The sequence below is a fragment of the Primulina huaijiensis genome, chromosome 16, assembly GCF_012295235.1.
Source record: "Primulina huaijiensis isolate GDHJ02 chromosome 16, ASM1229523v2, whole genome shotgun sequence".
Lineage (NCBI taxonomy): Eukaryota > Viridiplantae > Streptophyta > Magnoliopsida > Lamiales > Gesneriaceae > Primulina > Primulina huaijiensis.
The window spans coordinates 2811874-2835620 of NC_133321.1; the positions used below are offsets into that span (position 1 = coordinate 2811874).

At 35.4% G+C, this 23747-nt stretch overlaps 1 protein-coding gene across 1 annotated transcript; it reads right to left on the reverse strand.

The window, feature by feature from the left end:
- Positions 1-14396: 14396 nt before the first annotated feature.
- LOC140961372 (E3 ubiquitin-protein ligase PRT1-like) lies at positions 14397-19925 on the reverse strand. Its single transcript, XM_073419860.1, has 7 exons — positions 19637-19925; positions 19318-19346; positions 19032-19211; positions 16782-17162; positions 16511-16702; positions 15967-16097; positions 14397-15070 (listed from the first exon to the last, which is right to left on the reverse strand). Exons 1-7 carry the CDS (start codon positions 19708-19710, stop codon positions 14660-14662), a joined length of 1398 nt encoding a protein of 465 aa, XP_073275961.1. The 5' UTR covers positions 19711-19925; the 3' UTR covers positions 14397-14659.
- Positions 19926-23747: the final 3822 nt, after the last annotated feature.

Sequence of the window (23747 nt, forward strand, 5' to 3'; positions counted from 1 at the left end):
TTGACTGTCTTGAATTCAGAACTTCCATTTCTTCAGAGCGAGACTACAAAAAGAAAGGTATAAACCAATGTTAACCGGGAGATCGACTCGAGTTAGATTTGACTTGAGTTTCCCTAAAACCACATACTTATTTGCTATTGTTTTCAAATATTTGAATTCATTGCATTTATATACTTGTTCTATTGATTTATAGAAAGCATGAGTTAGACGATTGATTTAAGACATAGAGTCTTTGGCAGAGGTGTCAGGTCACTGGACGTTTGGTTTATATCGATGTTGCTTAGAATGCAGATCAGCTTCTATTGCAAAGATTCGATATAGTGTACCAAAGTCTGGGAATAAGAACGTACCACTATCTAGCTGAGGAGAGTAGATGAGTTGTTGCGTTCTTATTCAACCGGGATCCCTAGACTAGGCCAGATTGAGTCGAGTCAAAGAATAAGAATCCGAGTTTGATTTATTGAATTGTATCGATTATGTTTCATAGATTATGTTACATGTTTTATCGATTATGTTTAGATTATGATACATGCTTTTAATAAAATGTATATGATTTTATACAATACATGTTTCGTTGTTTTATACTGGGATTATATTTTCACCGGAGTTATCCGGCTGTTGTTGTGTTTGTATGTGTGCATGACAACAGGTGGGAGTGAATCAGGGTCAAGAAGAGGATGAGAGATCGAGCTTAAAGTGGTGATTCCGGACTTTGATGTAGATTTAGTTTCACCATTTGATGTATAGTTGTTGAACCCTAGTTTGAATGTATTTTGTACAATACTTGTACTTTTATGTTGACATATATATTAGACTGATTCCATTACGTTCCGTATTTGTATAAAAAAAAAATTTTAGATCCAGTTTTAATTAATTGATCCATTTATTCCCAAAGAATAATTAAGATGATGATTAGCGTCCGTGTCCCCACATTAGGTGGTATCAGAGCGATAAATCCTTTAGACTGAGATAGAAGATAGAGTGAGCGGGGTAGATTGAGTTTTCTTTCCTGCTTCTGAAGGGCTATCATGTTTTATTGCTTTAACTATTATATGTTTACCTGACTATCTGGTTTGATTGGTAACCTGTATTATTGAGAATAAATCAGAACCGAGTCTTGATCAGAGGAGGACTGAAACATATTTAATATATATATAGTGATTACTAATCATTTTGATAATCAGATATGCCTCCTCGAAGAGCCGCAGTTTCTTTGCATCCTTTACCAAAACAGGGCAGTACCTCTGTGAATCCGATGGATGTGACAGCAACACCGATGGAAACATTGCTGAAGAGTTTTCAGTCGTTCCATCCACCGACTCTGAAGGGTACTGAGACTTCAGTTGACTGTGAGAGTTGGCTAGATAACATTGAGATGCTGTTTGATTCATTGGATTACACTAATGAGCGCAGAGTCAGATTGATTGGACACCAGTTGCATGATGTTGCGAAAAATTGGTGGATCACAACAAAGAGAGCGTTGGAGCATCGAGGTACGAATATTACATGGAACATCTTTAAGACTGAATTTTATCAAAGACTCTTTCCAGTATCGTACAGAAAGGACAAGGGTGCAGAGTTTGTAAACTTGAGACAGGGTCAATTGAATATTGAAGAGTATGTGGCCAAGTTCTCTACCCTATTACGATTTGCTCCACACGTAGCTGAGAATGACGAAGTTGTTGCTGATCAGTTCATTAATGGCCTGAAACCTGAAATCTTTACATTGGTGAACACTGGGAGACCAAATAACTTTGCTGATGCCTTGAACAGAGCAAAGAGAGCCGAAGCCGGTCTGATTAGACAGAGAGGAGCTTCGTATATCACACCAGCACCGAGACCACAGCAACCACCCTCAATGCAATTCCAACGACCCCCTCCCAGATTTGAGAGTGGCAGCAGCAGCAGTGGCAAGAAAGATCAACTGAAAGCTAGAAGGAAACAGTTTAAGAAGTCAGGGAGCAGTTCATCTAGCTCCAGTGGTTCCCAACAGAGTTATACAGGGGCCTATTGCAGAACTTTTGGTGGAAGACATCCCACTGAACAATTCCGAGGAGTTTTTGGCGTTTGCAACATTTGTAAACAGCCAGGACATTTTGCCAGAGTCTGTCCACAGAGAGATTCTCAGAGATCCCAAGGTGCAGAATCATCTGGATCAGTAGCTCAGACTGGTAGACGACCATCTGCTGTTCACTCTTTCCAGCCAGCACCATCTACTCAGTCACAGTCGAGACCTGGGGGAAGCCAGACTGTTAGCCAGCCTCCTAGACAGCAGGCCAGAGTTTTTGCTTTGACTGAATAACAGGCCCAGGACGCACCTGTTGATGTTGTTGCAGGTAACTGTTCTCTTTGTGGTTATCCTGCTTATGTATTGATAGATACCGGTGCATCTCATACATTCATATCTGAGCGATTTGCATTGATGCATTCCTTGCCTGTTGAGTCATTATCTACTGTAGTATCTGTCTCTTCACCTTTAGGGAGAGGTCTTATATCCGTGACATCTGTTAGATCTTGTATACTACGGTATGATGAGCATGAGATTGAGTTAGATTGTATTGTACTTGGGTTGTCTGATTTTGATTGCATTATCGGTATTGATATACTAACCAAGTACAGAGCTACCGTTGATTGTTTTCATAAGATTGTGAGATTCAGACCTGACATGGCTGATGAGTGGAAATTCTATGGTAAGGGTTCTAGAGCTAGAATTCCTTTGATATCTGCATTATCTATGACTCGATTGTTATAGAAAAGAGCAGAGAGATTCCTTGTCTATTCAGTTGACGTACTGAAATCGAGCCTATCATTGGCTGATTTGCCAGTGGTATGTGAGTTTGCTGATGTCTTCCCAGATGAGATTCTTGGTTTGCCTCCGATTCGAGAGATAGACTTCAGCATTGAGTTGGTACCAGGTACAGTTCCTATTTCTAGAGATCCGTACAGAATGACACCGATAGAATTGAAAGATTTGAAAGATCAGTTGGAAGACTTACTAGCCAAGGGTTATATTAGACCGAGTGTTTCTCTTTGGAGTGCTCCAGTACTGTTTGTGAGAAAGAAGAACAGTTCAATGAGACTTTGCATTGACTACCGACAACTGAACAAGGCTACGATAAAGAATAAATATCTTTTGCCTCGTATAGATGATTTGTTTGATCAATTGCAGGGTTCATCTGTTTATTCCAAGATCGATCTGGTATCTGGATTTCACCAGCTGAGAGTCAGAGATTATGATATCTCGAAGACAGCTTTCAGAACCAGGTATGCACATTATGAATTTATTGTCATGCCGTTTGGTCTTACGAATGCTCCAGCTGTATTTATGGGTCTGATGAACCGTGTGTTTCAGAAGTACCTTGATGAGTTTGTGATTATTTTCATTGATGATATTTTGATATATTCAAATAATATGATTGACCATGCTGATCATTTGAGGATTGTGTTGAGAACTCTAAGAGCTGAGAAATTGTATGCCAAACTGTCAAAATGTGAATTCTGGTTGAGACAGGTTGTATTTCTGGGTCATATCATATCTGGTGATGGGATTTCTGTTGATCCTAGTAAAGTCGAGGCCGTGATCAGTTGGCCGAGACCGACATCTATACCAGAGATACGCAGTTTTATGGGTATAGCATGATATTATCGACGATTCATTAAAAATTTCTCCAGTATTGCTAAACCTATTATCAGCTGACTCAAAAGAATGCTCCGTTTGTTTGGTCAGAAGAGTGTGAGTCCAGTTTCATAGAGTTGAAGAAGAGATTGACCAGTGCTCCGGTGTTGACTATTTCGTCAGGTACTGGTGATTTTGTGGTTTATTGTGACGCTTCTTACAGAGAATTAGGATGTGTTTTGATGCAGCGAGGGCATGTGATTGCGTATGCTTCGAGATAGTTGAAGCCACACGAGTCTCGCTATCTGATTCATGATCTTGAATTGGCTGCTATTGTTTTTGCACTAAAGATTTGGCGACACTACCTTTATGGTGAGAAGTTTGAGATTTATTCTGATCACAAAAACTTTAAATATCTGTTTTCACAGTCTGAACTTAATATAAGGCAGAGAAGATGGCTCGATTTTTTGAAAGATTTTGATTGTGAAATCAAGTACTATCTGGGAAAATCCAGTGCAGCAGCTGACGCACTGAGTCGAAAGGTATGTTCTTTATCCTTATCGACTACTGGTGTTTCAAATTTGATTGAAGATTGTTGTCTTTCTGGATTAGTATTTGAGACAGATTGTCAACCTTTGAGATTGTATGCTATTCAAGCTGAGCCAGAACTGATTGTTAGAATCAAAGAAGCACAGAAAGTGGATCAGAATGTTCAGAACTCGATGTTGATGGTCAGATCAGGTCATCAATCCGAATATCAGGCTCGTGATGATGTCTTGTATGTGAATAATCGTATTGTTGTGCCGGATGTTTCAGATTTGAGATAACAGATATTGACAGAAGCGCACAGCAGTCGATTTAGCATTCATCCTGGTGGCAGAAAAATGTATAACGATTTGAAAAGACAGTTTTGGTGGAAACAGATGAAATCAGATGTCACAGATTTTGTATCTAAATGTTTGAATTGCCAATAGGTGGAAGCAGAGAGAAAGAAATCAGGAGGTCTACTGCATAGCTTATCGATTCTAGAATAGAAATGGGATCACATTTCCGTGGATTTTGTGACGCAGTTACCGCGATCCTCCCGAGGTTGTGATGCGATTTGGGTCGTTATTGACAGATTGACCAAATTAGCATGTTTTATTCCATACAGAATGACGTACAGATATGACCAGATGGCAGATATTTATGTCAGAGAAGTGGTCAGATTGCATGGTGTGCCGAAGTCGATTGTATCAGATCGTGATCCTCGATTCACTTCACACTTTTGGCACAGTTTGCAGCAGGCTATGGGTACTACATTGAATTTGAGTACTGCATATCATCCTTAGACAGACGGTCAGTCAGAAAAGACTATCCAGACATTGGAGGATATGCTTAGAGCTGTAGTGCTAGATTTTGTCACTAGTTGGCAAGATTCTTTGCCACTTTGTGAGTTTTCTTGTAACAACAGCTATCAGAGGAGTATAGAGATGGCACCATTTGAAGCGTTGTACGGGAAGAAGTGCAGATCCCCTCTTTATTGGGACGATATTTCTGACGTACCTGAGATTGGACCTGATATGATCCGAGATATGACAGATAAAGTGAAGCTGATTCAGAAGAGAATGAAGACAGCTCAGGACAGACAGGCCAAATATGGGAATATTCGACGCCGACCTCTAGAGTTTGAGCAAGGAGATAAAGTATTTTTGAAGATTTCTCCTTTCAGAGGCGTTATCAGATTTGGCAAACGAGGGAAGTTGTCTCCTCGTTACATTGGTCCTTATGATATTCTGGAGAAGATTAGTACTCGTGCTTATCAACTTGCTCTTCCGCCTTCTCTATCTGTAATACATGATGTCTTTCATGTATCTATGATGCGGAAATATCTCCCTGATGATTCTCATATTATTCAGCCAGACGAGGCCGAACTTGATGAAAGTCTGAGTTATGTTGAGAAACCTATTCAGATTCTTGATCGTAAAGAAAAGCAGCTCAGAACGAAGACTATTCCGCTTGTGAAAGTCCAGTGGAGTCGTCATGGCATTGAGGAAGCTACCTGGGAGACTGAATCAGATATGAGACAGGAATTCACAGAGTTATTTCACTGATGTGAGTTTTTTATTTTAGACTCTGTTATATCTTCTTATCTTATGTGATTTGATTGCCTGCGATTTCGAGAACGAAATCATGTCTCAGAGGGGGAANTAGTGTACCAAAGTTTGGGAATAAGAACGTACCACTATCTAGTTGAGGAGAGTAGATGAGTTGTTGCGTTCTTATTCAACCGGGATCCCTAGACTAGGCCAGATTGAGTCGAGTTAAAGAATAAGAATCCGAGTTTGATTTACTGAATTGTATCGATTATGTTTCATAGATTATGTTACATATTTTATCGATTATGTTTAGATTATGATACATGCTTTTAATAAAATGTATATGATTTTATACAATACATGTTTCGTTATTTTATACTGGGATTATATTTTCACCGGAGTTATCCGGCTGTTGTTGTGTTTGTATGTGTGCATGACAACAGGTGGGAGTGAATCAGGGTCAAGAAGAGGATGAGAGATCGAGCTTAGAGTGGTGATTCCGGACTTTGATGTAGATTTAGTTTCAGCATTTGATGTATAGTTGTTGAACCCTAGTTTGAATGTATTTTGTACAAGACTTGTACTTTTACGTTGACATGTATATTAGACGGATTCCATTACGTTCCGCATTTGTATAAAAAAATAAAAATTTTAGACCCAGTTTTAATTAATTGATCCATTTATTCTCAGAGAATGATTAAGAGGATGATTAGCGCCCGGGTCCCCACACTGGTCGTGGACCTGATTCGGAGATCGAAGAACGTTCGTAGGGATTTACAACAAGAGCTACGTCCGCTAATACCGGTGTAGTTGGAGCCAAGTGAATTAATTCACTAAAGGTAAAATTTTCTAACTCCCTAAATGTTTATTTAATTTAAAAAGCATACGAGTGTCCAAAATATATTTTGATTGTCAAAATAAAATAAAAATTTTAAAACTTCCGCTGCGTTTTGGGCACGAGAAAACCGAGATCAAACATTGGTATCAGAGCCAGGTTTTTTCTATATCGTATGGTTTTAAATCATATTGAATAATCTATTTCTAACCATACAGGAAAATTTTTCAGAAAATTGATGCACCATAAAATTTTATTTTTCCAGAAATTTAAAAAAAATTATTTTTCTAATCTGCCCAAAACAATACCGGGCAGTCCGTGCGCGCAGGGCCGCGCGCGGTGGCGCGCAGTGTGCGCGCGGCGTCTGGCACGCCAGCACGCCAGCGTGCAGCGTGCGCACGGCGACCGGCACGCCTGCGCACGCCTGTGCACGCCGCGTGCTCGCCAGTGCCCGATACGATCGGGCAGCGGACAGGTAACGCGGGCGGCGCGGGCAGCCTCCCGATGAGGTCTCTAGCACTGTGCTGATTATTGGGCTTGAATTATTAGGGCCTAGGGTGCGATTTTCTGATTTTTGAAAACTTTGGATTAAATTGATTTTCTTGTAAAATAAATAATTAGAATATAATTTTAATTATTTATGGTAAAAATGAGTTTTATACCATAAATCAATTATTATTGATTTAATTGGAAATTAAATAAAGGTGTTTATTTAATTTATTAAATTCTTTAATAATTGTGGTGGTTAGTAATAAAATTATTAGATGTATGATTTATCAGTTAATTAAATTTGTTTAATTAATTGATGTTTATATTTGATAATAAATGCATGAAGGATGATCGAGAGCCTTGACCAATGTGTTAGGTGTATTTTAGGAATTTTTACTGTTTTTACTTCATTTTGTCAATAGTTGATATTATTAAAGTGGGCCTGGTTTATGGCTCGTTTTCACCCCATGATATGTATCCTTTATGTGCCATGGCTATTTAAATATAATTATTAGAAATAGTGGGAGATCAAGACTGGAAGATGGTGGGCTCGATGCACAAGATGAAGACATGTAAAATACTGGAAGCTTTTGTAATAAGTTGCATTTGCATCCCTGCATTCACATAGGTTTTGGAACTGGATCCATGTCTGGCTCACATGGATCTAATAGTGTTGGTGATCGATCATCCTTGTTTATTATTTTTGTCATGTTATGATATACATGCAATATATATAGCAGTATGCATGTATGTATATTATTAGATAATATAGTTGCATGAATCTGGCAAACATACAAACTCGTGGCACGCGATTTTAAATTAAAATGATGAGACAATTTTAAAATTAAAATCTCTCATTTTGAATAAGATTCAAAATTTATATCAAACCATAAAAGTAAAAATTAAAAGAGTTTAATTTATTCTTGCCTTCCATCAACCGTGGTTGCATGTTGATCGCTACCCGCGGACAGTGTCTGGCTCATATTATTGGGGGAACTCATGGCGACCGTCCACTACAATTCAACATTGATGGGTCGGTTTGACACATGAAAATAAAATGNACGATTTCCCTTTTTCATCAGAGGGTGGTGAAAATGTCAAAATAGTAGGAGGAAATTTATAAAATAAAAATTCATATTTATATCTTAAAATTATTTTTAAATAATCAGCAACCATTATTCTGTTTCCATATCAGTATATTTTTGATTTCGTCACATAATCCAATTTTGTTATTAACAAGCTAACTGAATCTAATTATCAAGACTGGTTGGCAAAATTGTTCTGAATTCAGAGAAAATGGCATACACACTAGTGTCAGTCCTGCTGACTTGACAAAGCATGCAAGATGGTAGGACCATAGTATGCAAGCTAAAGTGTCACATGCTTGCTTCTATGTCAAATGAACTGTATGGACAGTTTGAGGAAATGTTGAATGCTGCTGACATTCGAATACACATGCAAGAGTTGCATGGTGCATGAAACTCGTACAGATGCACACCACTTTTAAAAGCTCATGACTACACGCATGCAAGATGGGGCTCTGGCCCATGAGCATGGTGTACATATGACTGGGCTTATTGAGAATATGGTAGGCCTGGAATATGTGATTCCTAACGAGTTACTTGATGAANCTGGAATATGTGATTCCTAACGAGTTACTTGATGACATTAATTTGTCGTTTTTCTCTTCCTCATTTGACGGGGTTATGGTGAACTTCAATTTGAATGAGATAGATGATAGCCTTGAAGAGCTAGTCAATACGCTTATGAATTATGAGATCACCATAAAACAGGAAATTGTTGTGTTTATAATAAACCTCTCGTCAGACGAAAAATGGCCCACAAGGTAAGGGAAAGAAATGTACTGCCCCTCACAAGAAAAACAATCACAATAAGAGACAAACTCTGAAGGACACTTAAAGGGCCTACAAATCCCGATAAGTCAGAACATATTTATTTCACTGCAAGAAGTCCGGACATAAGAAATTATATGCGCCAGAAATGTTCTGGAAATGGTAAGTGAATTTTCAAGTAAACATGATTTCAACAACAAACAAAAGAAAGTTAGATGATCCAATTCCCTCACAAATATGGCACGCTAGACTAGGTCATATTTCTCAAAGAAGAATGCGCAAGCTAATAGGAGAAGGCATGTTTGACTTGTCAGACATAAATTCTCTACCTACTTGTGAGTACTGTCTAAAAGGAAAAATGACTAAGACTCCATTCAATGGAAACGTGGAACGTGCGCATGGTCTACTAGATTTGTTCCACACGGACTTTTGTGGCCCGCTAAGTGTTAGCACATAATATGGGCAATCCTACTTCATTACCTTTACTGATGATCATTCGAGGTATTGTTATGTTTATTTGACGAAACACAAATCTGAAGCATTTGATAAGTTCAAAGAATTCAGATCTGAAGTAGAAAATCAGCTAGAAAGAAGTATTAAAACACTTCGATCTGATCGAGGTGGAGAATACTTGAGTGCTGAATTTTTGGGTTATCTAATATTGTCAAACTTCTGAATAGCAACTGAGAGTTTATTTTCTTTTGTCTGTTCGTTTTCTTCGCACAGCTGGATCAGTTTCTCCCAAATCTCTTTCACTATTCTGCACATATTTATTTTGCTGAAAGTAATTTTATCCAGTGTCTTGTACAAAATATATTTGGCCATATTATCCAAATTGACTTTTCTTTTATCTTCTGCTGTCCACTCTTCACGTGGTTTGTCGAAGTGGTGTGGTGCACCATCAGTTATGGCAACAACAGTATTTGCTTTCACTATTCTCATTGGTCCGTCAGTTATGACGTACCACATATCATCGTCTTGTACAGCTAAGTGAGCATGCATTCTTATCTTCCAATCATCAAAATCTTCTCTGGAGAACATTGGAATCTTATTGAAGGAAGACAAGCTATTTAGATGTAAAGATAGAAATATTCAGAAACAAGATTCAACTTCTCTGATACTACTTGTTAGGATCGGTTGGGTGTGATAAAGTATTTAGAAGGGGGGGTTGAATAAACACTTGACAATTTTCACAACTTTTCGAAGGATGAATCAGTTTAGTGATAAACTGAATTCGGGAATCTTGTTGTCAATGTCAATCAGTTAACTCATGAAAGTGCGGAAATAAACTGAATGATAGATAGAATAAAACTGATAATAAAGAACGCAAGATTTGTGGATGTTCGGAGACTTCAAACGCTCCTACATCACCCTTCTATCTTGAGGATATGATATTTACTAAGAGGCTTTGATCTATACAACACTTTGTATAATCTCACTTCAGTTTGGACTTAACACTGTCAAAACTGAAACTCTTAGTATCACTATAATTTCATCAGTACTCAACTGATGTAATTTCTAAGTACAACTGATCTGTAAAAGATCCAATATTACAACAATGAATGTTTGTGCATAAGCTCTAAGTATAGCCTGAAAGCTATGAATAAATCTAATAAGCATGAGCTTCTTGTAACTTATTTTTGAAAGCTTTTAACTCAAGAATGAATGTGTGCGCAAAGGTTAGATTATTTTTCATCTGATCTTATCGGCTATTTATAGGCTTTGATTTCAACGGAAATAATGAATGCGTTCAAATAATTATATCTGTTAGACACGTCAACATTCTTCTGACAATCGTACACTGTAGCTTTTCTGATATGCGGCGTTTCCACTATAAGTTGCAGTTTGCTCTTGTACAAATTGTCGCTTGATAGCTACGTTCTTTAACTGATGACGTGTCAAGCTGGTTTATCAGTTGACTCTTTATAGCCGATACGATTAACTGATTGTTGTGTAACTGATCAGTCTTAACTTATCGTCCAGTTGACTACACGACTTCAGTTTTGAACATTTCAGTTACCTTTAATAATTTGCGCATTAATCTTCAGTTCGGGCAACTATCAGTTACATATCATCAGTTCAGTTATCTTCAGTTGTCTTGATCAGTTCTTCAATCTTTTCATGCTCAAATTGTCAAACTCCGAAATTATGATTCCAACAACAACACTGAATTCCTTTGCTTCCCTCCACTCCTTCAAACTTATTCGCAGTAGACTTGCTTCTCTTGAAAATATCAAAATTTGAAGGATTTATGAGAAATTTTAAATTTTGAATATTTACCTTCTCCTTTCCATTTCAACATTTCAATCAAGTTTTGGGTGAGATGTCACTGCTTCAGCTAGTTCATCATCATTGTCACATGCATCAATCTCACATGCATCAATCTCATCAGATGCTTGAAAAAAAATTCTCGTGTCTTTTTTCTTACGCTTGACTTCATCTCAAAAGTAAGTACAGTTCTAATCGGTCCGTCCAACCTCATCAAATCTATGTCCTTTGCTTCTTCATGGCTGCCACTTCTACATGAAAACCGCTTGGGAGTGAGCGTAACATTTTTCGAAGTTTAGAATTTGAGTATTTTTCTCCTAGAGTATAAGCTTCGTTCGCAATAAATATCACATAGCTTGATATTAAAGTCGTTGATTGTCTCGTCTTCCTTCATCTTGAGATCCTCAAACCGGGTTGCCAAAATCTGGAGTTTGGAAATTTTAACTGCTGCACTACCTTCATAGGCTTTCTCTAGTATGTTCCACATATCTCTAGCTGATTCACATGTATGTGTATTATTTTGAACTGGTTTACATCCACGGTTGTGAATATGGCATTTATTTCATTTTCATTTGCAGACGTTCTTTGTCGATGCTCCCTTTGTGCTCAGGAGAAGTTTATTTTCCTTCCTTATCTTTATCCATTGAAGGTGCCCACCCAGTCACAATCGACCGCCAAGCCTCTTCCTCAATTGATTTTATGAACGCTCGCATCCTCACCTTCCTGTATGGGTAGTTAGTGTCGTCTAAAAGTGGGAGCTTGGTGATGAAACTGCCTTCTCGTCCAAAATCCATGTATGCAACACTTTTTAACACAGAAAATCAGGATCTCACTTCAAAACACAGTCGTGAACCGCTCTGATACCAATTAAAAATGTGTTATCTTGCCATAATAGTTATTTTTTATTGTTGCTTATTAAAGAATAGATAATTAAATAAAGAACACACAACACCAAAATTTTAACGTGGTTAAGTCAAAAGACCTACGTCCACGGATCACACCATATATCAAATTAATCCACTAAATATAAAATGTTATCATACAAGGACTTATTCAAACTCAAAAGACTCTATTTGTTGACGCTTTTACGAAGAACATACTTAGTAGACTTCACTTGGCGAGCACCACTCCTCTTTGAATCCGCTCTAATCGAACTCCCTTCATTGAAGCGGATTGTTTTCTCCCGAGGAATGTATCACGGGTCTTCAATATGTTTGTGTACCAAGATCAAGTCAAGCTCTTAACACAAAGGATTTCGATTACGTGGTATTGAACATGACTTGTCGCAGAGGATTTCGGAACACCAAATGATCATTTCCGTTTTTCTTCTTCAGAAAGGTGTGTCTCACACTGAACTATCATTCCAATAATACAGTACTCCTACAAGTATGTATCAGAGTATCCAGAAAATTATCACCAAATCTCACATACATTCTTATGTTTATCAACTTGAAGCTATTTGAAAATTTGCACTACGTACCCAGAGAATTTTTCAGCATCCGTTCATAAGAATGCAAAAGATAGGCTTTATCAAAATTATATAAACTGAACATTTTCGCTTACTCATCTGCCATAAAGATGATATCAAGTAACAAAGCTAATCATAAATTTGATTTTCACTAGTCCAACCATAACAAAACATCTTATTGATATAATCCAGGAATCCAAAAGTTAATTCAAACACATATTTCGAATTATCAAACTGAAAAATAATCACACCAAAAAATAATTCCAAAACAAGCCAAAATAAACTACCGATTAACAAATATCATTCTACGAAGTGCACAATAAACACAAACCAATGTGACATTTCAAATATAAACTAGAATCATTTGCTAAATGTTATATTTCATATATCTGTTTTGATAGTGCCTTTTTACGATATCCGTGGATGCAAATTAATTCATATAGTAAACCACCTTAGGCTAATCACTTTCTCATAAATTATCGATTTTCTTGTAAAAAAATTGGACTTGTTTATGCTTATATTTAGTGGACATGATGAATTTGTAGTTAAAAGTTAATCAAGCAACTCGGGTTTACCTCGAAAATTATGGAGATAGAGAAAAATTGAAGGCTAGAAGATGATCCAAGGATCAGTCGATCAGAAAGCGATGTTTACGGGATATAGGGTCCAACTGCATCAGGTCCTGAGAAAAATGAGGCAGTGAGGACAACTTTGTTCTGCAGACTAAGGATCCCAACTTTAGGCATAGTATGTTCAAGTCCGATAAATAAATATTCTTTCGGATGAATTTTTCTATATTCCGGCTCAATTTCTGCCGAGCTGCTTTTAAATTAATCAGCTGCCAATGTCTTTTCACCTCCTGATCCTGCTTTTATGGTTTCTCAGGAACCCAGAGTTATGTCTTCACTCTGAGAGTCTATAAAATACACTCTACCCTTGCTTGAAATCATTCCCTCCATATTTTCCTATTCATTCAAAAGATCCACAAGCCTCCATTTGTTCTCTTGTGTGATGAGAGACCATAACAAGTTCCCTTAAGTGACGAGAGACCATGACAAAACACGCACACTTCAAGTCTCGCCCTGAGCTTAGAATGGGTAAGCAGGCTAGTTTTACACCAGCAGGGCCGATTGTCCTGCTAACCCTCACCCAAACCTACTTTTTAGGAGCCTTTGTAGACCATGGTAGAAGGGCAGCAATCTGGCCTCAACTTGTTCCCACATTAACCTCTTTGGTTCCTACGGCTAAGTCGAGATCCTTTAGTCAATGTAAGAGAAACTAGTAACACCAAACCGCAACTGGATTCACAGCTCGGTTAAAATGTCAACAGGAGTTGTCCCACCGTGTTCAAGTATTGAGTCCTTCCCAAAACTGAAGTTACGAATTGTACAATGTATCATATGAAGTAAAATTACACTCAACAGCATACTTAAACATGAAAAACGATCAACATTCTTGACAACCAGCAACATTATTAGAGGAAAACATACTAGACTTGATGCTAGAGCCCCTGCCCATCAACATAGCTTTTGAACATTTCTAAATAGGCATTGCTAAAAACAATAATTTACACACCAAAAAAAAAATACAAAGGTGCGACAGGAAGTAAATCGTTTATGAAGTTATTATAGTTCATATTTCTACGACGATCAAACTACGACAGTTGCATTGATCATTAAACCACGTTTATACACAGCATTGTCTTGCAACAGCCGCCAGCTAAAATTAAACTACATTAACAAGAAGTTAATTCAATGCTTTAAAACCGTGAAACATGAAAACAATGAGATGTACTAATCCGTCAACTTATTTTATGCTGTTTCAATTCAAAGTTTCCTTACACTACTGAAAGTAGACCTGATTTCACCCCATCACATAACTCAAGTTTGAAATTTACACGATTTTTATTGCTCAATTCACGTCACTTTGAAAGAGCATTTATTGAAAAAATAAACAAGCCGAAAATGAATTCAAGCATGATTATCCGAAGGCAAGTGTACTTGAGCATTCCAAACTGATCAGCACGGTCAAATAATCCACACAGTGTCTTTGTCAGGTTTCATGGTCCCCTTGATCATCTGAAGGATGGTTCAATGGATCCTGGAATGCCATTTCATCTTGTAGATCATCTGGACCATCATCTGATGATTGGAGAGAAGTCGGAGTCTCAACTTGATCCTCGAAAGCATCATTTGAATAACTGGGCACCCTGAAAACTACTTCAAGATTGTCTGGGTTACTGCCAGCAATGTCAGACCCTTCATATTCTTCTGCTCCAAGACTCAGTATTAAATCTCGCAGATAATATGGTTCCACGATTACAAACTTGTGATCTTGAGTATGCTGCTGGTTAAATCGACCCGGAAGCTTTGAGGAACTGTCATAGCAACCTTCACAGAGATCAAAGCCTATTTTCTCAACACAATCTTTGCATCTGTATCGCTCGCCAATAATGGGAGACATCTGCAATAATAATGGATTTTTTCTTGAGGGAATATTGTTTTGGTAAGATTTATTGACATCCTAACTATACAATTAGACTCTTGAGACATAAAACTCTGGAGAACTGGCCAGGTAGAACCCTCATAAACAAGGACAGAGGGATAAAAAAGGCTGAAAAGCATAATGCAATACTTGTTTCGAAATGGAAAAAAAAAAGGTACGGCTATATTTTTATCTATTTCCTCAAAATATAGTTCCACCTATTCTCAAATTCTCCCACGAGTTTATCATTTTGAAATTAACTTTCTCATATCCAACTATAATATATGGTTACATCAAATCTCAAATTTCCCAAAAGAGATTATTGCTTTCAAATTAACTCTATAAAAAACAAAGCAACTTCAATATTATATTGCATATTTCAACTCGATCTATTACATTTTCAAGTATTAAACAAGCATGCATGCAATTAATAGTCCAACACATTTTTATATACGATGGCACTATAATAGAAATTGTTTTCTTAAAAAATCACCCGATGATACATTATGTTCTCCAATTAATCTCTGGAAACACATTTTCAGGAAATATTTTTCAAATACCTCAGAAATGAAATTACACATACCATAAGCATTCCAAATCTTCTGCAACACGTGATGCTACTCTACTTGTAACAAATATAGGAAGTTTGTGCATCACATGTACCGAATGAGAGTTCACCACGTGTCTCCAAATAAGACAGAGACAAATATCCAATTGATGAAGTATAGGATGCAACAATAAGAGTGTAAATGATTTAACCTGAAAAACAACTTAACTGCCTGATAAAAATCGAATAGCTTTCTTTTCCTAATTTCAGTCATAACTGCCTGATGGGGATAGAAACATTAAAGAAAACGAAGAGAACACTGTTTTACCCCACAGTAATCACAGCCAACTCCAGGATGAACTTTTGGCCCATTGAAAGATGGACTAGACCACCAAGATGAGTAAACATCTGTAGGAACTTTTGACTGTTTACCAGCATGCCCCTGATTTTCTGTCAAACCTGATAGCAACAATGTTAGGGGAGAAATTCAACATATGAGATTGAAAACAAGAAGCAAAACACCATGTGAACTATCATGTACAAATACCAGAAAGTAAAATTTGCAACGACAAGGGTCTAAATAAGGATGAATCGAACATGCATACATCTACGATAAAATTTTATATTAAAAAAAATTTGGAGATTAGAACAGCAATTTTGAAGATTTCACAAACCTAAATTTAAAGGCTTAGTTAGATGGCACTAAAGTAGTCGTAATCAATCAATGACTAGCAAGAATTATGCTGAACAAAGAGTGAAAATTAAAAAAAAAACCTATATTTGATGCATTACGTGAACTGCTAGGTACAAAAAAAATTTGCATCATGGTTTTTATGAATCAGTAAAAAACTACACAAGATAAATTGACATACATCCTGATGTGCTAGCACGCTGAACTTTAGCAACAGATTCTCCTCTTGCCGAATGTTCTGTGGGAAAATGCTTTTCCAAGAAATGCTCTAGTACCAAACAGACATTTGGAAACCCATTTGGATGGGGGCATTGACACCCTGGGCATCTACAAACATTGTCATGTTGACTATTTATACAAGCTTCACAATAAACTGCAAAGGAAAATAACTGAATTAATATAGGCTGTAAATCTTCCCCTTGGCATGAAGGATAAAAGTAAAAATGACCTACCGTGGCCACAATTAAGAACCACGGGACGATACAATAGATTCTTGCACACAGCACACTCAAAAACAGACACAGGGAACAGCTTGAGTATTTCATTTGTATCATTTTGTGCGACCAGATAATTCTCGTGCCTGGACTGGTAGCTAGTAATTTGGGATTTCAAAGTTGTTGGGATAGAATCAACATTATCTTCACCGGGAAAAGGTTTTTCCAAGGAATCTCGAACCGATGAATCATCACTTCCATGTTTTGCCTCAGGCTCGACTGTAGCAGCTTTCAGAAGTGGAGAAGAGGTGTCTTGAACATCAGTCAATTCATGGGAATCAGAATCAATTAAAGTATCATCAAACTGTGGAGATGCATGCCCGCACTCTTTTTCTTCTTCTGAAGCAATTAAGAAGCAGAGCACGTCAGAACATCTGAATATTCAAGCACTAAATGTCATTCAAGAAAAGATTTTCAGCTGTGTTGTCTAGGATGTGATTACAAATTAATGAAATTGGATTTGGGATTTGCCTATTCCTAATTAATGTTGTCCTTCAAGTCAAGAGATCAAAGGATCCTGAATCTCTAATTGCGAAAAGCAAGCATATTCAATATCTGAGCAATGTATTCAAAAACCACAAAAAACAAAGAGGTCAAATGATCTTGTTGAAATCTAAAATTGTGAGAAGTAAACATATTCAACCACGGAGGAATGTATCCAAAAGAAAGAAAGAAAGAATTTCTTTCTCTTTTCCTCTCTCCTTTTAACTAGGCTATCACACTTAATGTTGCTACTCTAAAAAAATTCGATAGAGAAATTTTAGAGTAATGAATCACAAAACTAGATAGTATTAACCATTGCGAACACATCGCTGGAGAGCTAAATATCATGTCTATTATGATGATATTTAATATAAAAAAATTTAATAACTTAAAGAAAGAATTAGAAATCCAGTTTCCTTGGCTTATAACATCTTGTGAAAATTCAACATACTTAAATTGGTATTAACATCAATAACAGCATAGAAAAATTAAAAAGTAAAAAAAAATGGATTTATATGAGAAATTGGAAAAAAACAAGCATCAGAATTTTTTGATTAATTGGTTGGATTTTGGTATTAACATCAATAATAACTTAGAAAAAAAATGAATTTATATTAGAAGGTGAAAAAAACAAGCATCGGAATTTCTTGATTAATTGGTTGGAATTTTCAATTTGAAAGTTTAAATGTGATATTTGTATGTCATAAGATTTCTAAATTTCTTCATAGATTTTTTGGATAGAAATAAAACAATGTAGATAGGTGAATCGTGTTTAGTTATCAAGGTACTTGCTAAAAGTATATCAATAAAAAAAATAGTAATAGATTTGCACACATGATGTTTTTGAAAAGTAAAAATTATGCTTTCATGAGCATGGTACGGCCAAAACTTCTTCAAAATTTGCAATCCAAAATGAATAGCTGGATTTGGAACACACTGGTGGAGGTCACTGGAACTTGAAAGCTTTGCCATAAAAAAATAGGACGCCATAAAACAATCTAAATACACTGAAAACTAAATCTGAATGGATCTAGTCTCTATATCATGTAGTACAGCTGAAATGACATTTTCATAAAATAGAACTTCAGACTACACTGAACTACAACATTAACTCTAAAGGAGCCTGACATGTAGGATAAAGGATAGAGATGAGGTACATAAGGAAGTGTGATGGTGTTCGATGAAGAAACTCATTCCGGAAGAGTTCCCTTTCCATGACTATGGGTTCTTCCATGTTTCAGTTCAGGTTGTTCAAACAAAAAACACAAGTAAATCATAACATTTTCATGATTTCATGGTTAGATTTGAATGTGAGACACACTTAATGTGGCAAAAAACGAAATTTGTTGAGGGGCAGATTGGAGAAAATCAATAAACTAGCAATTAAGACATCAAAAATTTCAAATAAATAGAAGATACTTGATCCTTTGCGCTACCATACTCCATTTCCCCCTTCAATATAACCCACTAAGCATATGAATCTTTTTAAAATTTGTCAAGTCTCTTGAACTCAACATAAAAGAGTACCTCTTTTAAGGTCTACATTTGGTTACCCAGTCTTCCAAATTCAGTTAGAGTCTGTTATACAGAATTAGTGAACAATGTTCAATTATCATCCAGGATTTCACAAGTTTTGGGCTGTCAAAGAACAGAAGCATATAATTACTAGTAACTCGATAAAATAGCTGGCACCAAAACTCAGACAGTGATCACAACTAGACGCACCAGCAACTTGTCTTCCCCTTCTTGCATAGGCTGCTGGATAAAACTTTAGAAGTAAGAAATGCAGCAATTTACATATCCTTGGAAAATGATTGTATGGACTGCGACAGACCGGACAGTGTGATTCCCGGAAAGTTTCCATCGCCTTGAATACACACCAAAAGCATGAAATGTGTCCACAAGCTGAAAACAGAAAGATAAAGAAAAGTTTCAAAGTCAAATAACTATTGCAAATGCTAAGTACTGATTTAGGCACACACACAAATATAAAATTTTCTAACCCACTCACCCAGGACAACAGGTTTGTACATGATATCCCTGCAAAATCAAGAAAAATAAATAAAACAGGGTCAATCATGGAAACAAAAATCACAATACCATGTACACACAGAAATCAACTGTAAATGAAAATAAATGATAACGTAGCTTATGTTCATCGATTTTCAAAAAGCAGAATTATCAAGTGAAAATCAGAACCAAACTACAAAGCACTTCAAATTCAATTCTTTTTCTACTTTCCATGAAGATGTTGATGATACAATTTATCATAACCCAACGAATAAAAATTAAAAACAAGCATCTGGTGTCTGTTCATAAAGAATACTTACAGGCACACGCAACACTGAAATTCATCCGGAAATTCCTCGCACTCTAATTCGGCATAATCTTCTTTGCTCTCCATTATTATTAATATTGCCCAAAACACAACAAGAGACGTTCAGTATGAGTAAAATAATCATAAATATCAGTCAAGATCGAAATGGATAAGGGCGATTTTCCACAAATTTCGAATGAAGAACAGATAATATCACAGAAAAACTACGGCAAAAAATTAGAAGAATTCAATTTGGAATTTGTGGATGCCGTACAATCAGTTGACTCGCATTCGGGGCTTTATTCGGCCGCCAAGAATTGAATTTTGAACCCAAAATCGATTTTTTAAATAGTCCTCACTTCAATATTAATTTTTTTTAAAAAAAAAACGAAGTTTAAATTATGTAAATTGTTTTGGATTCAATAAATTTTGATACTGTTATTTGTTTTATTTTTTATAATTCGATTATATTTTATATTCTATTAACTTAAATAATATTATATACAAAAAAAACTCTTGTGAGACGGTCTCAAAGATCAATTTCGTAGGTCGAATTTCTTATTTGGGTCATAAATGAAAAAGTATTACTTTTTATGCTAAGAGTATTATTTTTTATTATGAATATCGGTAGAGTTGACTCGTCTCACAGATAAAGATTCGTGATACCGTCTCACAAGATATCTACTCTATTATATATTTTATTTTTTTCGGCATTTGATATTATTTCTAGTTTTTTATATTGATATATATAATTGCTAATAAATAATTTGATTGATAGCTATGCACCTATTTGAAATCGTTTCATATTTTTATTATTATTAATCAAAGGCAACTGATATATATATTTTTAATTGATAGTTTAGTAAATTAATATTTATGCTCATATATTTTTCCATCTTATTTTGTTCGGTTGGAATGGAGACAAAGTTGTCAATTTAGGTTGGGTCTATCGATTGATCCAACCCGTCTATAATTTAAATATGGACCTCCACGGAGGTTGAGATCTTCTTCGAAAATAAAATTGTGAATTTTTTTTTAATAATTATTTTAAAAGCATGAAATCAAACATTAACGATTTTATTAAAAAATTTCTATAGATTTTTATTCATTAAATAATTAAATACAATTAATTATATATATTTTTATTTTTATTTTTAATTTTTTATAAACTGACTCGCACGCGATCTAGCTTACCTAAACCCATAACCCACCTTAAATGACAAGAGACGGGTCGACACGGAGATGGCGACTAGTTTCGACGAGTCAACCCAACCCGATAAAGAATTGGTATGTTTCGACTGCTCTGGTTGGATATATGGTTTTCATACTCGAGCCATGATTTTTTCCTGTGAGGTCTTATTCCATGCTTTGATATCTTCACATTTAGCTATTGTCAAATACTCACTGGCATGCTCCATCTCGGGATCGCCAGCTAGGTGATAAAGATTGATGCGGTATCCTTAGGAGATAAAAATAACATAACGTGCAAAAACATATGCACACACTAGTCCAAATTATTTCAAGTCGATGCTTTCTTTCTTCGTCCCAATTTCCTTAAAATAAATTTAAAAAAAAAACTATATATATTATTTAATTAGAAATCATAAAATTTGTCGTTAAATTTTCAATTTTAAAATTTTTAATTGTATCATGAATAAATTAGAATTTTGAAAGTTAAAATTTAATTGTATCAAATATTAGATTGAAAATTGTCATGGATGTTTCTTTTAAAAAAACTAAATTGTTAAGATATGACAAAAATTGGAAAATATCTTATGTTTTGCTGTAGACAATAAGAGATACCTGAACATATTTGTTAAAATAATTATATATTTTTTTTATATTTATATAGAGATTTTAGAATTTTTATTGTGAAAAATTATAATTCAAAATATGATATATATTTTGAATAAGTCTATATATACAAGAAGTTTATCAAGAAAAAAAATATTGTATCCAAGTTTCATAGCTTTTGGTCCGCTATCTCAATATAAGAAATAATTGTCCAAATTTTTTTGTCTTATTTTTTCTATATAAATTTTAGTTTATACTGTAACCAAAAATTTTAGAAACAGGAATCAAATCTGTATTCAAGCAGTTTTGTTTTGGTTTTGCATTTAACTAAAACTAGAACCATTGGTTTCGAAAACCATGGTCAGACCCCTGTCTCGAGAGCAGTGTTCTAAAAAACCCGCTTAAGCTTGAAGCTCGGCAAAAACGCCCTGCTTCGAAGAAAGCGGAAAAAAGCGGTCAAACTACAATTAAACATAATTAAGGTGTTTAATTAAGCGTGCTTAAGCACAATTAATCGCATCTATTTATTTTTAAATTTTTTTATTTTGAAGGTATGTCTTTTTATTTTAAAATAATAAATTAGGTTTATAATTTAGATGTTTGTTTTTAAATTTTAATTATGATTAAGCGTGTCTGATAATGATTTGACAAATATTTAACATTTTTAATGTGTTCTAGTTGCAAAAACAAATAAAGATTGTAATTTTGATATTTTTATGATTTTATAAATATGAGAATTAATGCATCAGACTTAACTTTATCATATTTATGTATTATTTTATTTATTTATTGGTTTGAGATAATTACAATTACACTAAAGATAAAAAATGCTTTTTCACGCTTAAGTCTGTGCTAATATCGCTCAAGCTTGAAAAGCTTGGAGCTTGACATCCGCGCTTCGGGACGCTTCACGCTTTTTAGAACCTTGCTCGAGAGCATCTAATCTAATTGTACAAGTACAAAAGTATTTGCAATAATGTTTTTCTTAATAGCTTGCTTGATAGCTGGGTGTTGTCTCATGAAGGACGATGATTGTCCGACCATATTAAAAAAATGTATCTACTTTATTTGTTTCATTTAATTTTTCATTTACAACAAAAAATAAAACATATTTTTTTTAGAACTTTTCATCGCAATTAGATAAATTCAAATTATCTTATTTAATGTATAAAAATATAAGATATTTTTAGCCTATTACAGGAATGCATATAGCTAGCTTGAAAATATGTGCTTGAAGTGAAGATTAAATTAAACTTATGAGGTGAAGCTTGCAACAATTTTTAGATTGAAAAAATCTCAATTTTGATGATGACAAACTGTGTCGAAATATTTATAGGTACAGTTGCTATTTCTTTGTATTTCAGGTTTCTAGTTGTATGCTAAGTTAAGGCGGGTAGCTGAATCTTCTAGATCACCATATTAAAATTCAGGTTGCATCTCTCTATCAAAATCAAGTTGCTTCCAAGACTTAAACCAGATTGCATAACTAAATTCAAGTTGTAGCCGGTATGCCTAAAAAACAAGTCAGTCTATACACATACCAGCCCGACTTTTCAGAAGGTCATTTGACCAATCAATGCACATTATATGATATATCTAGTTGTCCAAGAATATATTCTAATAATACAAAGATACTTAAAGTCTTTTATCTATCATGTATCAAATTTTCAGAAACCGATAATTGCTATATTTGAAAACATGCCAAGGGGTACATCAATTGTTGTGAACTATGAAAAGAAAGAAGAAAAAAGACAACTTGCTTTTGTGTCAGAAATCGGTACAAGTATTCGTTGGTTGAAGATCTAACCGTTGAAGGAGTTTGTAAATTTAAAGAAATTCAAGACGTAGAAGATTACTGAAGTTCTCACAATCTGTCTGTTGAGATCTTAATTTCGGAGTTTGACAAATTAAAGCGTGAAAAGTTTGAACAATTGATCGAGAAACTGAAAGTAACTAAACTGAAGATTCGTAAACTGATAGTTGCCCGAACTGAAGATTAATGAGTGAATAATCAAAGGCAACTGAACTCAGCTAAGCTAACTGAACTGTGTAGTAAACTGGACGATCAGTTAAGACTGATCAGTTACACAACGATCAGTTTATTCTATCGGCTATGACAATTGATGAATCAGCTTGACACGTCATCAGTTAAGGAACGTACCTATCAACCAACAATCGTACAAAAGCATACTGCAACATGAAGTGAGAACGCCGTATTTCAGAAAAGCTACAGTGTACGAAAGTCAGAAGAATGTTGACGTGACTATACAACGGATATAAAGATTCAAAATGCATTTATTGTTACTGTTGGAAGCAAAGCCTATAAATAG